The sequence below is a fragment of the Ursus maritimus genome, unplaced genomic scaffold (genome assembly GCF_017311325.1).
Source record: "Ursus maritimus isolate PB19 unplaced genomic scaffold, ASM1731132v1 scaffold_21, whole genome shotgun sequence".
NCBI lineage: Eukaryota > Metazoa > Chordata > Mammalia > Carnivora > Ursidae > Ursus > Ursus maritimus.
In genome coordinates, this window is record NW_024424564.1 from 53,248,520 (window position 1) to 53,263,398 (window position 14,879).

General features: G+C 62.2%; 1 protein-coding gene across 2 annotated transcripts in view; it reads right to left on the bottom strand.

Annotated features, from left to right (window-relative positions):
- The window catches only part of LOC103674134 (protein Wnt-7b), a 48,220-nt gene that overhangs the window by 6,598 nt on the left and 26,743 nt on the right, over nucleotides 1-14,879 (bottom strand). For both annotated transcript variants that reach the window (XM_040637067.1, XM_040637066.1), the window contains exon 3: nucleotides 1,198-1,469. In XM_040637067.1, coding sequence (XP_040493001.1) covers nucleotides 1,198-1,469 — 272 coding nt within the window. The remainder of the gene's footprint in view (nucleotides 1-1,197; nucleotides 1,470-14,879) is intronic.

The window sequence follows — 14,879 nt, forward strand, 5'->3', positions numbered from 1 at the left end:
TACGTCTACAAGATAAAGCCAATCCCTTGCCCTGGCATTCGAGGCCTGTCCCGGGCCAGCCTTTGCTTACTTCTTGAGCAGCCCGCCCCTGCTCCAAGTGCCAGCTCCTTCTGCCTGGGCTCTTCCCAGTGCTGCCATGTCCTTCAAGGCTCCGCTTGGACATCACCACCCCCAGAAAGCTTCTGCTTCCTCCCCTGAGGTCTCCAAGCTCTCACTGCTCCGGGGTATGTCCTCTGCACCCCTCATGTGGACCCAGCTGGTGCCCTGGGAGCCCCCACAGCCAGGGCCATGCCTTCCTCCCCCTTGTCTCCCATGCCCAGCCAAGCTAACGCCTGGCACAAAGAAGGGGTAGGGAGTGTTTGTTGAGTGAACGAGCGAGCAACTGGTGGCCTCTGCTCTGGTCCCTGGGGCAGAGGGCAGGCGAGTCTGTCTCATCCTGCAGAGACCCGCGGGCCCGGGTGCCCTGGGCGCAGCTCCTGGGGCTGGGGAGCCAGACCTGGAGAGGCGTTCCGCTCGGCTGGCGCCCTATCTCGGGCCATCTTGCCGCCGTGGCGGCCGCTCCTCCCAGACCGGTATCTGGGGCCCTCATCTCCCTGAGGCAGGGCTGGGCTCGCCCTGACTTCTGCCCCAGTGTGGTCCTCCTGGACGCCCTCCGTTATTGCCCCACCACGGTGCTCTGCCGCAGGGGTGAAGCCGGCTGCTCCTCGGCACCCCCTCCCCGCCTTGGAGTTTCCAGCCTTCCTCGGGAAGTTGCCTCCTGGGAACATCCCTCCCGCCATCTGTCGGGGCCATCTGAGCCAAAGGCGGCCTCCTCCAGGAAGCTTTCCCGGTGTGCTGGTATGACCCGTCTGGTACCAGGGCAGGGACAGAGGACTGTGGCCCAGGGGCCACCCCTCCACTCGGTCCTGGCCTCAGCCCTGCCTGCCAGCCGCTGAGGACCGGAGCCCCACTCCCAGCCTCAGTCTGCGCACCTCTGGAATGGGAAGAGTCAGGCCTGCACCTTCATGCTGCCCGGAGGGTCAGACGGGACGTCGTGCCCCCACCACACATCTCCGGGCTCCGGGCCCCCAAGCACGCCCCCCCCGCCCCGCCTGGGGGAGGCTCGGGGCAGGCGAGAGCCCAGGTGAGGCCGCAGCCCTCTCGTGCCCGGCCTGCCCCCCCCCCCCCGCCCGGGGCCGCGCCCGGCGCCTGCCCTACCTTCCTGCCGGCCTCGTTGTTGTGCAGGTTCATGAGGCGGCGGGCGTTCTTCTTGATCTCGCGGGCGTCCACGAAGCGCCGGGAGAAGTCGATGCCGTAGCGCACGTCGGCGGAGCAGCCGCCCCACTTCCAGCCCTCGGCCTGGTTGTAGTAGCCCTGCTTCTCGCGGTCGCACCCGCAGTTGCTCAGGTTACCCTGGCTGCAGGCGGCCGTGACGGCGTGGGCCACCCCGGCTGCGGTGATGGCATAGGTGAAGGCGGCCTCGCGGCTCCCTGCGGGGGGATGGGGTGCGCACGGTGAGGCCCCGTGGGTCTCAGCCGGTCCTGCAGCTGGCCCGCCGTGTGCCCCCGGCCTCGGCGCCAGCCCTCTCGGAGCTGCTGACTCAGCGAAGTGGGGCCGTCGGATCCCGTCGTGCAGGGCCGCGCAGAGGACGCCGCCTGGCGTTCAGTGGGCACTCAGTGAGAGCCACGGCCCTGCCACGAGCACGTGAGACCCCCTTCTCTCCCCGTCCCAAGAGCCTCAGCTGGAGAGGTACAGTCTCCCCAACCCTGGGAGAGAGCCGTGGTGGGCCCTGCGCAGAGGCCTGTGGGGTGCCCTGCCCCCCTCCCCTCTGCCCACCTCCGGGCACTTGTGCTGATATCCGTGGCGCATGCACCCACCAGCCAAGAACCAGGCAGAACCACGCAGCTCGGAGCGCCCCAACTCCAGGCTCTTTGTTGCTGCCTCCCCGTCTCTGACCACCCAGGGTCACCCCATTGCCAGGCCCCAGCTCCCTGGGCCTCTCCTCTCTTCCAGCACCCCTGCTTGGCTCAGAGGCCCCCGAGCTGCGCAGTCCTTGGGTGCCGGTCCTGCCTGACTCCTTCACGCTCCAGCCACGCGCCAGGGGCCACAGTGCAGTTTAGGCACCACCCCGCACTGTCACTGCTTCTCCTCTGCCTGAGCTGGACGGGGAAGGCCCTCGGTCCACGCCCAGCTGGCTTCCCCATCCCTCTCTCCCTGTCCTCTGCCCAAAACAACGACTCTTTCCTTCCGGTGCTACTCATGTGCTCCTGGGGGTCTCCTGGTCTTTTTAATGGAATTTCCTTCCCCTTCCCAAATCCTAATGACCTTCCAAGGCCCGTTCCAATGCCTCCTCTTCCAGGTAGCATTTCCAGACTGCCAGCCAGCAGGGGGCCCTGGCTGCCCCCTCTCCCTCCGTCACAGATCTGACTCCTCATTGCACTTGACGCTGTCCACCGGGTCGGCTCTCGTCCTGGCTCCACAGGGGCCCACGGCCTCCCAGATGGATGGGACCAGCGCTAATCCATCTTTATTCTCCATGAGCTCTGGCTGGGCCCTGGGCATCCTGCCACCCTGTCCTGGCGTCTCTTGCCCACGAGCTCCGAAGCTCTCTGCAGGCCACGGGCAGGTCTGTGTGGCCCCCAGCAGCTGGCACTGTGGGCGTGGAGATCAGTGACTTCCCTGTGCTTGCACAGACCCCGTGCCTGTGACCGCCACTATCCCCATTACTGGGGCTAGAGTGATCGCCCCCAGATTGAAAGAGGGTTGAAGGTCAAGTTGTGTCCTTTCCGTGAACATCCATTAAGCACTACCTGCATGCCACTGTGATCGGCCTTGAGTATGTGCTCTGGGGTCTACCTCCTCACCTACCAGCCTGCTGGGGGGTGCTTCCCCTGGGGGGGGCTCTCCCTCTGTGGGGTTTCTGTTCCCTGGGGTTTCTCCCATCTGGGCTAAGGACCAGGGTAGGACCTACTGGTCTTGGAGGCCCAGTGCAAAGGAGGCTTTGGTTGACCTCTGCCCTCAAGGAGGGACCACAGCTCCCTGGAAATGTCCCTCCTCTGAGAAGAGCTAAGGGACAGTGGTGCTGGGCATTCCTTCCTCCCCAGCAAGACTGGGGTCTGCAAAAGACACAGGGCTGCCACGGGCTTCCTGTCCAGCCTCTCCCCCTTTCCGGGCCTTTCCTGCCCACACCCACCCCCCACCCCGCCAGGGTCAGTGCACGACTCCCCAGGACCTGCCGACCAGCAGGCAGCATGGGGCTCTGCTCCCCTGGCACCGCTCCTGTGAGAAGCGTCTCAGCACAATTGCCCTTTGAGGAGCAGCGAGGAGCCCCCAGCCAGGCACTGTGGAGTGGGCTGGCTGGGAGCTCCCAGGCAGACACAGGGTCAAGCACCGGGAGAATATGGGGCTCACCCTCCCTGGCTTTAAGTTAGGTCAAGGCGATCTGAAGGGAAGGGCATCAGGTTACCGAGCTCCGTGCTGTTGCTGTTGCCCAAGCCCAGCGGGGCCTGCTGACAAGCTCACACACATGGACACATAAAGCACACATGGCAGGGGAGTGTGCAGTAAGCTATGTTGGGGCTCCCGGACAGGAGGTGACCACAGAGCTCTTTGAGAAGGTGCACAGGGGTCATGGAACCTCAAAGGGTGTCCCCACCTGCCTCCGTGAGGGGCGGAGTCAGGGAAGGCTTCCTGGAGGAGGTGACACCTTAGGTAAAGGGAGTATTAACAAGAAGTTAGAGGTAACCCCCTGCAGGTGCATATGAGCGTGTGTGGTGTGTGTATGCAGAGTGTCTGTGTGGCCCGTGGCCATGTGCAGCGGGTACATGCGCCCCTGGCAGCTGGCATGGCAGGAGCAAAGGTGCCAAGATGTGAAACAGGTTGCTTATGTGGTGCTAGAAGTATGAGCTCAAGTGTAGGAAGGAAAGAGGCCGTCGAGAGCTGGGGAAGCCAGTCGTGGGCGGCCAGAGAGATCCCCTGAAGTGCATGGTGCTTCCCGTCCTGGTGCCAGGGCCGGGGCTGTGGCCTTGGTTCCCGAGCCTACTCTGGCTCCGGGAACGATGAGCGAGCAGGTCCCAGAGCTGCACTTCCCGCATCGTTGCTCTCACCCGCCAGCTCTCCCAGTGCGCCGGACACCCTCACGCTCACGTCTGTTCTCACCGAGCGCTCAGTTGGCAAGGCAGGCTCATCACTGTTCCATCCCACAGGCGAGCCTATCAAACTAGGTGGTTAGTGGCCGGAGCAGGATCTGAACTCAGGCAGTGGAATCAAAGCCCAGAGGGGCCCAGGGAGGGACTCAGGGCCTGGGGCTCGTCGTGGTCTCTTTGCAGCCAAGCGACTTCGGGCAGAAGAGACAGGAGAAGAGGCCCCTCCAGGGGCCCTTGGGGAGAAGATGCCGCATTTGGACCACCTGTGGACTTTGGGGCTCAGCGACTGGTCGGCAGGTGAACGCGGGTGGGAGCTGGCCTCACAGAGGGCAAGTCACAAGCTCGGCACCCGGGAGGTGAAATCTCAAAGGATTGTGCAATCAACACCCAGAGGCCTGGCCGATGGAGTTACAAGTCCCACGACCAAGCCCTGCCTGAGCTGGGACGGTGTGGGCGTTCCCCCAGAAGCCCAACCCTCCTCTGCCCTAAATTCAACCTGGCGCCTCCCACGTCCTGCTGTCCTGAAGCCCCCAGGCAGGCAAGCAGGCACAGAGGGCCGTGCACTTGGAGGACATTTCTCGAAAGCCTCCCTTCCATCCTTTGTGCGAGTTCTGGCATCCCCTGGTTTATACCCATGCCCAGCACAGACTCCCAGTTACTCATCAGTTACTCACAGGGCGGCCACTCCCACTAATTCCTTTTTTATTTGGTTTTAATGAGCCAAACCCTCTGTCTCGCCATGAAGACAAGGGAGAGGTGATCGGGGAGCGAGTGGCAGTTCGGGGAGACTCACGGAAGGTGACGTTAGGTCTTAGATCAGGGGTTTCACGGCCCCTGCTCTCTGCACACACACCTCGTGTCATTCTCACGACAGCCCCACGGGGTGGGATCATCACTGTGCCAACCCACAGAGCTCGCTGCTGCCTCATGGGCCTTCACAGTGTGTGCGGGCATGGGGAGTGGGGACCGTCACTCCTGGGGCCATTTGCCAGCCCCGGTGCACTCCCTGCAAAACCTCCTCCAGAGGAGTGGGTGTTGGGTTTAGGAAGAAGCCCCTCGAACCTCTGGGCCTTGCTCAGTGACTGCGGGTGGCTCTCCAGACCTCTGAGATGACCTCAGGCCCCCAGGACCTGGCCCCACCCATCTCCTCCTACCATTCCCCACCGCCTAGTTTATCCAGGCCCACCTGGGGGCAGATGCGCACACCACTAGGCTTGAATAGAGAAGTGGCCTGGTTCCCTGATGCCCACCCAGATGGGCACCAGCCCCGCTGCTGCCCAGGTCCACGTGTCTGCAGCTCCCCGTGCTCTGGACACAGCAGGGATGCCCCTGCTCCCGGGAGCCCCGTCGGGGAAGCACCATCCTCTGGGCTCTTGCCAGGGGCCCCTTGGGCTGTAGGGGTGGTGAGCAGGACCCAGCTCTGCTTACTTTGGGTCCCCCCAACATTGTCCCCAAGCCCTGCACACGACCAGGTCTGGGGCTGGGCGCTTTACACACTTCGCCCTCTTTTATCTCCGTAGCAGCCCCCTGAAATCAGTCGGGTTGTTCAGACCATCTCAGGGATGGGAGCACTGAGCCAGCCTCCAGGCGGGAAGAACTTTGCTCCAGGTGCCGGGGGCAGCGGCCGTCTGAGCTCAGCAGCTGCTTCAGGTGTGACCAGTAAGGGGCAGCTGGGTAAAGGCTGCACGGGGTTCTGCTGGGTCCTCCAGCAGTCAGGGGCATGCGTTAGTTCCGGGAGGCCCAGGGGTCCCTCCTGGGATCCAGAGCCCACCCCAGCATGGCTCTGCAGCCTTAGACGCTGAGGCCAGCATCCGCCTCCAGCAGGATCCCCAGAAAATGCGAGAGGCAGGCAAGCCGCAGGTTGGCCACCCCCACCTCCGTGGACTCATGAGCCCTGGGGTGGGTCCCTGCACACACGCCTGTTTCTGGTTCCTGGCAGGTCAAGGCGAGAACCATTAGCCCTGCAAGGCCCAAGGTGTCAACAAAGCAGAGCGAGTAGCGGGACACTAAGGGAGGAACAGGCAGGAGAGCACTGGACCTGGATCCCTATGTGCCGTGTGGCTCCAGGCAAGTCACACACCCTCTCTGAGCCTGTGTCCCCATTTGTCAAGTGGGACTCAAAATTCTCACCTGCTCCACTGCCCCAGGAGCAGCTCTGAGAGCAAACAGGACAGACGGGCATTGCCCTCACCATCCCCAAATGGAGAGCAGGCCTGAGGCGGCTGGGGTGGACCGGGTGAAGCCCAGGGCTTCCAGAACAGGCCCAGATGTCACCCAGCTTCCTCCCAGGGGCCGACCCCATCGGTTCTGCCCAGCTGCCCCCTCCACACATATTCTGGATAAACCCAAAATATCTGGAGCAGCAGAATCTTCAGAAACCACTGCCATGTGGGTAAACGGAGGCACCAGGCCCCCTCAGAGACTACCCAGCTCTATTCCTTCTTTCGCCTAAGTTGTTTAAAGTCAAGCCCTCACCGATCCTGCTGGGAGCCAGGCTCAGAGAGAGAGCAGACGCAGCCCCCTACCCACTCCATGCCTTCACAGTGCCAGCCAGGCCTCGATGCCCAGGGTGAGGGGACCGGCCCAGGACAGCAGGACATCGTCCATCCTGTCATCCTCTCACCCTGACCTCAAGGAGGACACTCGGCACCAGGCAGACCTTAATAGGCAGCTGTTGGAGGGACAAATGCCTCCTGAACAAAGCGGGGCAGAACTGAGCTCCCCCACCCTCCCGAGATGGAGCTGGGGGCTGAGCCCACCCTCCCCACGCCCCCGATGCTCCCCTCACTGTCCACCTAAAGCCACCTGCCACTTCGGGCTGTGGCATACTATTTTTAGAAGGCCATACTTGAGCTCATAATGACCTAATTCACTGCAGGTCTGAGGAGGCAGGGTGGGAAGAGCACTTGGTTTGCTTTTAGAAGGCGAGTCGAGAATCTGAGACCTCAGAGCTAAGGACCACCCAGTGCCATTCCTCTGTCCTCAACCAGGAGCCCGAGGCCCAGACAGAGTCAGCATGCTGGCCCATGTCACACAGCAGCTCAGAGTGGGGGAGTCCAGACCCGAAGTTCTGAAGTGACGCGGGGGGTTCAGAGGTCTGGGCCCACACACACTCCCAGAGGGGAGGTCAGAGTCTGACACCTGGAGTTCAAGTCTAGACCCTAAAATTGGCCAGTTGAATGACCCTGGACCAGTCAAGGGGACCTTCATGCCTCCGTCTCCCCACCTACCAAACGAAGATAATAGCTCCGATATGGCCAAGTGGCTGTGCCAGCGGGTCTGGGGGGCAGGCCTGACCCCACAAGTGGCACGCCACACATGGGTCTCCGGGGGTGTAACTCTGCGTGCCTGCACACGTGTGGCCCTGGGCACACACCTGGGCTTCCGCATGGATGCGGCCCCAGTGAGTGAGCGAGCGCGTGGACCTGCGCACGTCCCGGGCTGGGAGCCAATGCCGTTCGGTGTCCCTTGCCTCTCCACCAACCTGTACTGGCCCCCCTTAAATATGGCATTTTCTACAAGCCAACCATCAAAAGCCAAATAACCTAATGAAAAATGGACAAAGGACCCGAAAAGACATTTCTCCAAAAACAGTATAATGATAGCCAGTAAGCCCAGAAAAAAGGCTCAAGCATCCTGAGCCATCAAGGAAATGTCCATTGAAACCACAGTGGGATGGCACTGCACCCCCACCAGGATGGCTAAAACAAGACGGACAGACAGTAACAAGTGTCGGCACAGACGCCAGACACCAGAACGCTCACGTGCTGTCGGAGGTGGGGGGGGGGATGGAAAACGCCTCAGCCACTCTGGAAACACTTGGGCAGCTCCTCAAAAGATTAACCATACAATTACTGCAGGACTCAGAAACCCTGTGAGGGTGCAGCCCCAGGAGAAACGAACACGTGAGTCCAGGCAGAAATTTCCACATAAATACGGCAGCGCCGTTTGCAACAGCCCCAGTGTCCGTCGGCAATGAACGGATAAACAAGAGGTGGGCTGGCCAAAAAACGGAATAGTCCCCCTGCCACAGACAGGACGCAAACACGGACACACGCTCCAACGTGGAGGGACATCAAAAACGCGTACGGAGTGAAAGACGCCAGCCACAAACGGCCATCTAGTGTACGATCCCACTGATAGGAAATTTCCAGAATAGGAACATCCGTAGGGACAGAAAGCAGAGGAGTGTTGTCAGAGGCTGGGGGCTTGGAGGGTGACGGCTGAAGGGTGCGGGGTTTCTTTTCGGGGGGATGACAATGTTTGAAAGTTGAAGGCGGTGATGGGTGAACAGCTCTGTGAAGAGACTAGAAACCACAGACCTGGACGCTTACACGGATGAGCTGGGGTGTGCGGATTCCACCTCACCAGGCTGTCTTAAAAGCACACAGCACTCGATGGTTTTTAGGCGTCGTGCACCACTTGTCCCTATGTAAACACTCACGGTTAGGATGCTGGGCTCAGAGGAGGCAGGTGACTGGCCCAAGGTCACACAGCAGGCCAGCCACAGAGCTGGGATCTTACCTGGGACCCCAGAGTCACGCTCAGACTGCTCCCCACCTGCCGGACAGGGACAGCACACTGTCCTGCCTTCCACCCTGCTGACCGTGCCTGCGACCTGGGCTGGCCGGCGTCCCCTGCCATCCTCTCTATTACCAGCCGGCACCCCCAAAACCGAGCACAGCTGCCCTCCTGGCCAAAACACCAGAACCCCAGGGGTGAGGCCCCCAGCTCTGGGCCAACCACACAGCTGACGGGGGCTGACAGGCTGGGAGGGGGTTCCCCAAGAGCATTGGCAGAGGGCCACGGTCAGAACCATGGAGGGTCAGCAGGACAGGTGACTGGGATGGGGGGTGCCCAGGGAGGGCCCCTCTTGGGGATATCCTGCATGATGAGAGACACGAGCCATGCACAGGTGCAGGGAACAGTGTGCAGGCAGAGGATACTGCAAGGCTAAGGCCCCAAGAAGGGGATGAGATGGGCATGAGCAGTCCAACCCCATGGAGAGGGTAAAACATGAAATGGGCCACACCGCGTCGACTTGGGGAGCCCGTGGGGAGGGAGCTGGACTTTAAGAAGAGGAGGAGCCCCTGGAGGGTGCCGCTGTGACTGACATTGACAAGGCCCCTCCGGCACCGTGGGCAGCACGGCGGGAGCAGGGCACAAGGGTCTGAGTAAGAAATGCTGGTGGCCTGAGAGGTGGAGGAGGTGAGGACGGCCGGGCTTGGGACACAGTCTGAGGGTGGAAGCAAAAAGACCAGCAGACGCGGCTCAGTCACCGGCCCTGGGCATGCAACTCCCTGGCTGAGTGGTATCCCAGCACACGCAGGGCTCAGGCTCGGGGGCTCCAGCACGAGGCAAGGACAGTGGGGGTCCGGCGGCCCCAGACACACCTCCAAGCCCAGCGAGGTCCCAAATCCCTATGTGCACAGTTGAAGAATGGGAGCCCAGAGCCCTGGCCCACCAGGCGCCCCACCAGCCTGGCCTGGGCTTCCTGCAGGGGCCTGGCCCGGGCCCCCCAGGTCTGATCTGGACTCCACCAGGGACAGGTGGGTGGGCTGCCTCGCCCCTCCATGCCTGTTTCTGCACCTGTTACAGGGAGGTCGTCAAGCACCCGCCTCACAGGGGCCCTTACCACAAGGGGGAGTTTGTGCGGGGGGTGGGGGGGGCTCGCAGCAGCTGGGACGCGGGAGGTGCACCATGCACGAGGGCTGCTCTCACTCTCCATCTCAGAACGGCTGAGACCTGGGCCTGGAGTGGGCGTGCGGGTTGCCAAGGCTGTGCTGGGGCAGTGCGGGGGCGGGGAGGGGTGCACGTGTGTGCGTGCCTCTGTGTGTGTATGTGTTGCCCTCTGTCCCTCTTTCGGTATGTCTCTGTCCTTCTTTCTTGGGCTTTCTCCTTCTCTTTCCCTCTGTCCCCATCTGTCCCTCTGTCTCTTTCTGGCCCCACCCAGCCCCCATCCCAGCTCACCTGTGGCTGAGTCAGTGTCTCCACACTGAGCCCTTCCCTGCCCTTGTCATAAACAGAGCACTGGAAAAAGCCACGCCAGGTCCGAACACGCCGGCACCCCCGAGTGCCCGAGGCCTTAGTTCTGACCCAGTGAGGCCATCACACGCCACGCAGCAGCCCTCGAGGTGGGCTGTGCTCCAGCTGGGCTCGGGGTCACCAGGCCCAGAGTGGGCGGAGCCTGGCTTCAGGCCACGTCTCGAGGGGCTGCATGAGCGGGCGCCTCAGGATCTGTGTCTCAAGCTGGGATGGCCTTCCAGGCGTTTCCACCCCTCACCGGAGCTCTGGGGAGCCTGGGAAGGCCTCTCGTGCAGCCCCGGCTTCCGGCAGCCCCTCTTGTCAGGGAGGTCAGCCTCATACAGCCTGCCCTCGTGAACAGTCCCTCGTCCTGCTGTGGGGAATGAGCCACTGCTGATGTGTGGGGATGCGGCAGCATCAGAACCCCTCCCCCACCGCCAGGCTGTCCTCTGGCCCCCTGGCGACTGGAGTCCTGCTGGGACACAGGGCTGGACTGCCAGGTTCAAATCTCTAGGCCCTAACGCTATGTGACCTTGGGTGAGTCACGAGCCTCCCATGATCCTCGGTCTCCCCATCTGTGGTGTATGGACAGTAGACCTGGGATGAGCAATATGGAAGGGTCCACCCGCAGCTGGCCTTGGAGGGGCTGCCGTCATAACAGAAACAAGCCTCTCATCCCCAAAGCAGGAGGAGTCGGGCTCTGAGACTGGCCTGGGCCCTGCCAGGCCTTGACTCTCTGAGGCCATGGGCCAAGGGAGGCCCACCCACCCCGTGATCTGTGTCCTGCCTCTGCGGACCAGAGCCCAGAGCCCTGGACCCCTTGTCCACAAGACCCTTGGGCAGAAACCCAGTGTGGGTGCTGAGGAAGTGGAGGGCCTTCCTGCCCCCCATCCTGAGGAGAGACCCCAAGTCCTGGCTGAGTCCTGGCCCCAGCCTCAGCCCCCGGTACGGGTGGGTAGACAGGGAGAGCGCCAGCTTGCGCCCAAGTAGCACAGCGGGCCCGAGCAGCTGCCTCGCCCGCTCCCCCAGGGCATTCTGGGCGCGAGGTTCCAAGAACAGGGCCAGGTGGCCTCCACTCCGCCTCCCGGCAGCCTGCCCCAGGACTGACATACAGCAGGCACTCAATGCATGCAGGCTGAACCCCAGGCACCACCAGCGCAGTCCCCCTCACACTCCCGCCCTGCCCCAGGAAGCAGCCGGCGAGCGACCCTCTGGCCTCCGTCTCCTGGGAGGAGAGAGTCGGAGCTGGGTTCAAGTGTCCACGCCAGCCCTGCCCAGTCTGCGCCACCTATGTCATTGAAGGGAAGTGAGAATAAGCAGGTGGACGTCATTTTAGTAACATTGTTTATTTAGCCGATACGGCCGAACATGACCGTGTCAGCATGGGATCGTTGTAAAGACCAGCAAAGAGATGTTTTACTTGCTCTTTTCCTCTGGAGTCTTCAAAATCTGTTGTGTACCTGACACTTAGGGCACCTCTCCGTTTGTGTGCACCGGCCAGCAGTGGCCCTGGAGCCCTCGTCCCTCCTGGGAACCAATGTCACACCTCCCCAGTGCCCAGCTGGCAAAACCCCAGGCAAGGCCCCTGGGGCACACAGTCAGACCTCTCCTCCAAGGATCCCACCAATGGCTGATTTGGAAGCCTCAAGACCCTCATCTCCCAGACACTCAGAGGTAAGTCACTCTGCCCCCTCGGATTGTCTAGGAAGCGATGGCCTTTGCTGAGCCCCTACTGCAGAGCCAGCTGCCAGCCCCAGGCGGCCACGTGAGCCAGGATTAGGGGCGGCCCCTATGCCTGGTCATGTCTGAGGCTGCACATGATGGGCGGGACTCAGTGTTCCATGGCAGCTGGGGTGGGGGTGGGAGCTGGAGTGCACAGAGCCGCGGCCCCCGTGTCCGTGCCAGTGGGTCCCATGGTGCTCGGGGCTCGGGGCTCAGGCGGGGCGGGGGGGGCAGTGGCTGGAGGGTGCCAGTGTTCGAGAGAAGTCCCTCTCCTGTTCAGAACCTTCCCTGCCTTCTGTGGGGCCCTCGGGGTCCCTGCACCACAGCTCTGCCCCCTCGCCCGGGCTCTGATCTCCCAGCTCTCTGGTTCACCCTCCCAACGTTCCTGGAAAACACCATCCACTTTCCTGCCTCTGGGCCTTGGTATCTGCAGTTTGCTCTGCCTGGAACCCCCTCCCTGCGCTCACCCCAGGCTGGTCTGGGGCACTCGGATTCTCTCCGGTGTCTCATCTCCTATGTCACCCTGTCAGGAAGCGCCTGCCAACAGTCCCGACCCGATTGCTGTGCCTGTAAGAAATGCCCTGCTTGCTCCGGGTCCCCAGGGGCCCAAGCTTCTAACAAGCATCCCCAGAAAACAAGTTCACCCCTCAGTTCTCGTGTCGTGCCCCTGTACCCCAGGGCAGAGGGGCTGGGGACATATTTACCCCCCTCCCCAAGTTCCCCAGCTAACAGAAGAGATGGGTCAGGAGGGGCCTGGTCACAAGCATTCATCGAGAAATGAGGAAATGGGCCTGGGCTGGGCTCGGGTTGCCAGAGAGTGGGGGCCACCAGACGTGAGGTGACACCATGTGTGGGTCTCGACTCCCTGAAGGGAGCAGAGCAACTGGCACTAGGGCAGAGGCGGGGGGGTTGGGGGCTCAGGGCAAAGCCAGCACAGCACCATCATTAGCAAGATTGATCTCATATGGAGTAGTGAGCTCCCCATCCCTGGAGGTGTACAAGCGACAGCACCAGGTGCTGGAAAAGGGGTTAGAACTTTGCACAGGGCTTCATTTCCCCATTAAGGGGTTTCCCTTCAGCTCTCAAGATTTAGGCATGGCCCAAGGTCACAGGCAAGGCCTGAAGGGGGCTGTCCCACCTACCCAGGCCGTCCCCCCACTTGGGGCCAATCATTAATTGGCACCGCTTGACTGGCTGCTCCCATGAGTGCCCCCGGCTGCTTGCCAGCTCATGGCCCGTCTCCCATCTCGTGCCCGGGGCAGCCGCATGCCTCTGACATGGGCCGGCTTTGCCGCTCGGCCCCACTTCCCGCTCGTGACTCCCAGCAGCTGGGCTCTGGCAGGAGCCAGGTGCCTGCTCAGACCACCGTCACGGCGCCCGCAGGACTCCCGATGCCAGAGCCCTCCCTGCTGAAACGGGAGCTGGGCGGCCCTTCACAGGGGCCAGCCTGGAGCCAGGGAGGACTTCAAGCAGGGCCAGAGGCCTCAGCCCAGGCGGTTGGGGAGCCCGCCCCTCCCACCCCTGGGGCAGAGTGAAGGGCGAGCTGAGCCGGCCTGGGGCTAAGAGACTCTGAGGGTGGAACTCCAGGATGTGACTGGCCTGGCTGTGGACAGGACGAGCCAGGTTGGGGTGAGAGGGCCTTCTCCAGGGCAATCAGATGTGAATAAGCAGAGCAGAGGGGCAGGGCCTCCCAGGGCTGCAGGCTGTGGGGGCAAAGTCTCAGAGGAGAAAGGGGTTGGCATGCTCTGGGAAGAGGAGGAAGTCAACCAAGGAGAAGCTCTGGTTTCCTGAAGGGATGAAGGGGGGGTGGTGATGTATGGCAGGGATTACTCAGACTCCCGGCTAAGGAGTTAACTTCATCCTGGGGCAATAGGGAGCTACAGCAGGTTTTGGAGGAAGGGAGTGACATGGCATGACCAGGGCTGGAGGAGAGGCGGAGGAGGCACTGACAGCTGCCAGGGGAGGGCCAGAGAGGCAGGCCCTGCAGGGACTGAGGGACAGGGCAGAGGGATGGACAGGGAAACACCAGGTTTCTGCTGAGACAACGGGTGCTCAGATCACGGGCAACGGCAAGGACGGCAGATTTAAGCAACAAGATGCTGAGCATGCGGAGCCAGAGGAGCCCGTGGGTCAGTCTTGCTGAATGGTCCCTGGGGAGCTACCACGCTGGTCTTGGCCCCAGGGCAGAACTGACTAGGGCAGGGCTCAGGAGACCCAGCCAGAGAGACAAGAGGAAGCCCAGGTGAACTGGGGCCCAGGCAAGGAAGAGGGGATCCGTCGGCCACAGGACGGTCATTAACAGCCTGGACAGGGGGTAGCAGGAACAAGAAGGTGAGGGATGGGGGGTACTGGCTGTGGACAGCCTGCCAAAACGTTTGCCTCTGAAATGCTCGTGGAAGGGAGAGGAGGTGCCGTAGGGGGGCCCCCTAGAAGCAGAGCCCGAGACACCTATTCCCAAGGGGAGCTCGGGGCATGAGGAACACTGCACAGCACCCCCACCCGCACAACAGCAGACTTTACACACACACACACACACACACACACACCCGCCACCTTGGTCCATCCAGGGCTGGAGCTGACCCTCCCCTCGGGCTGAGCTGCACAGCCTCCCGGGCTCCTGCTGGGCCGAGGCCTAGTCTCCCAGGAGGGACAGCTGTGAGCTGTTGGCCGTGATCCAGGGGATGTGTGACGCTCAGTAAAGGAAATCTGGGTGGGCACTGGTGGTGTCCACATTGGGGGGACGACACGGGTTATGGGCTGCGGCCAAAGCCACTCCTCTTGGGCTTTTTATTGGCATTTATTGTGGACCACTGGCGAACCCCCCTGCCTGGGACCTGACCCTGAGAAGGGGCTCTGAGTGGCCACGTCTCCCTCACTGCCTGTGTCTCGTGGTCCCGAGTAAAGTCCAAGCCCCCACCCCTCCGTCAAGCCATGGGACCATGTCCACTGCCTGTTGCTCCGCACCGTGAAGAAGCAAGGTTAACAGACAGGGTGGCAGACGGGGATCCG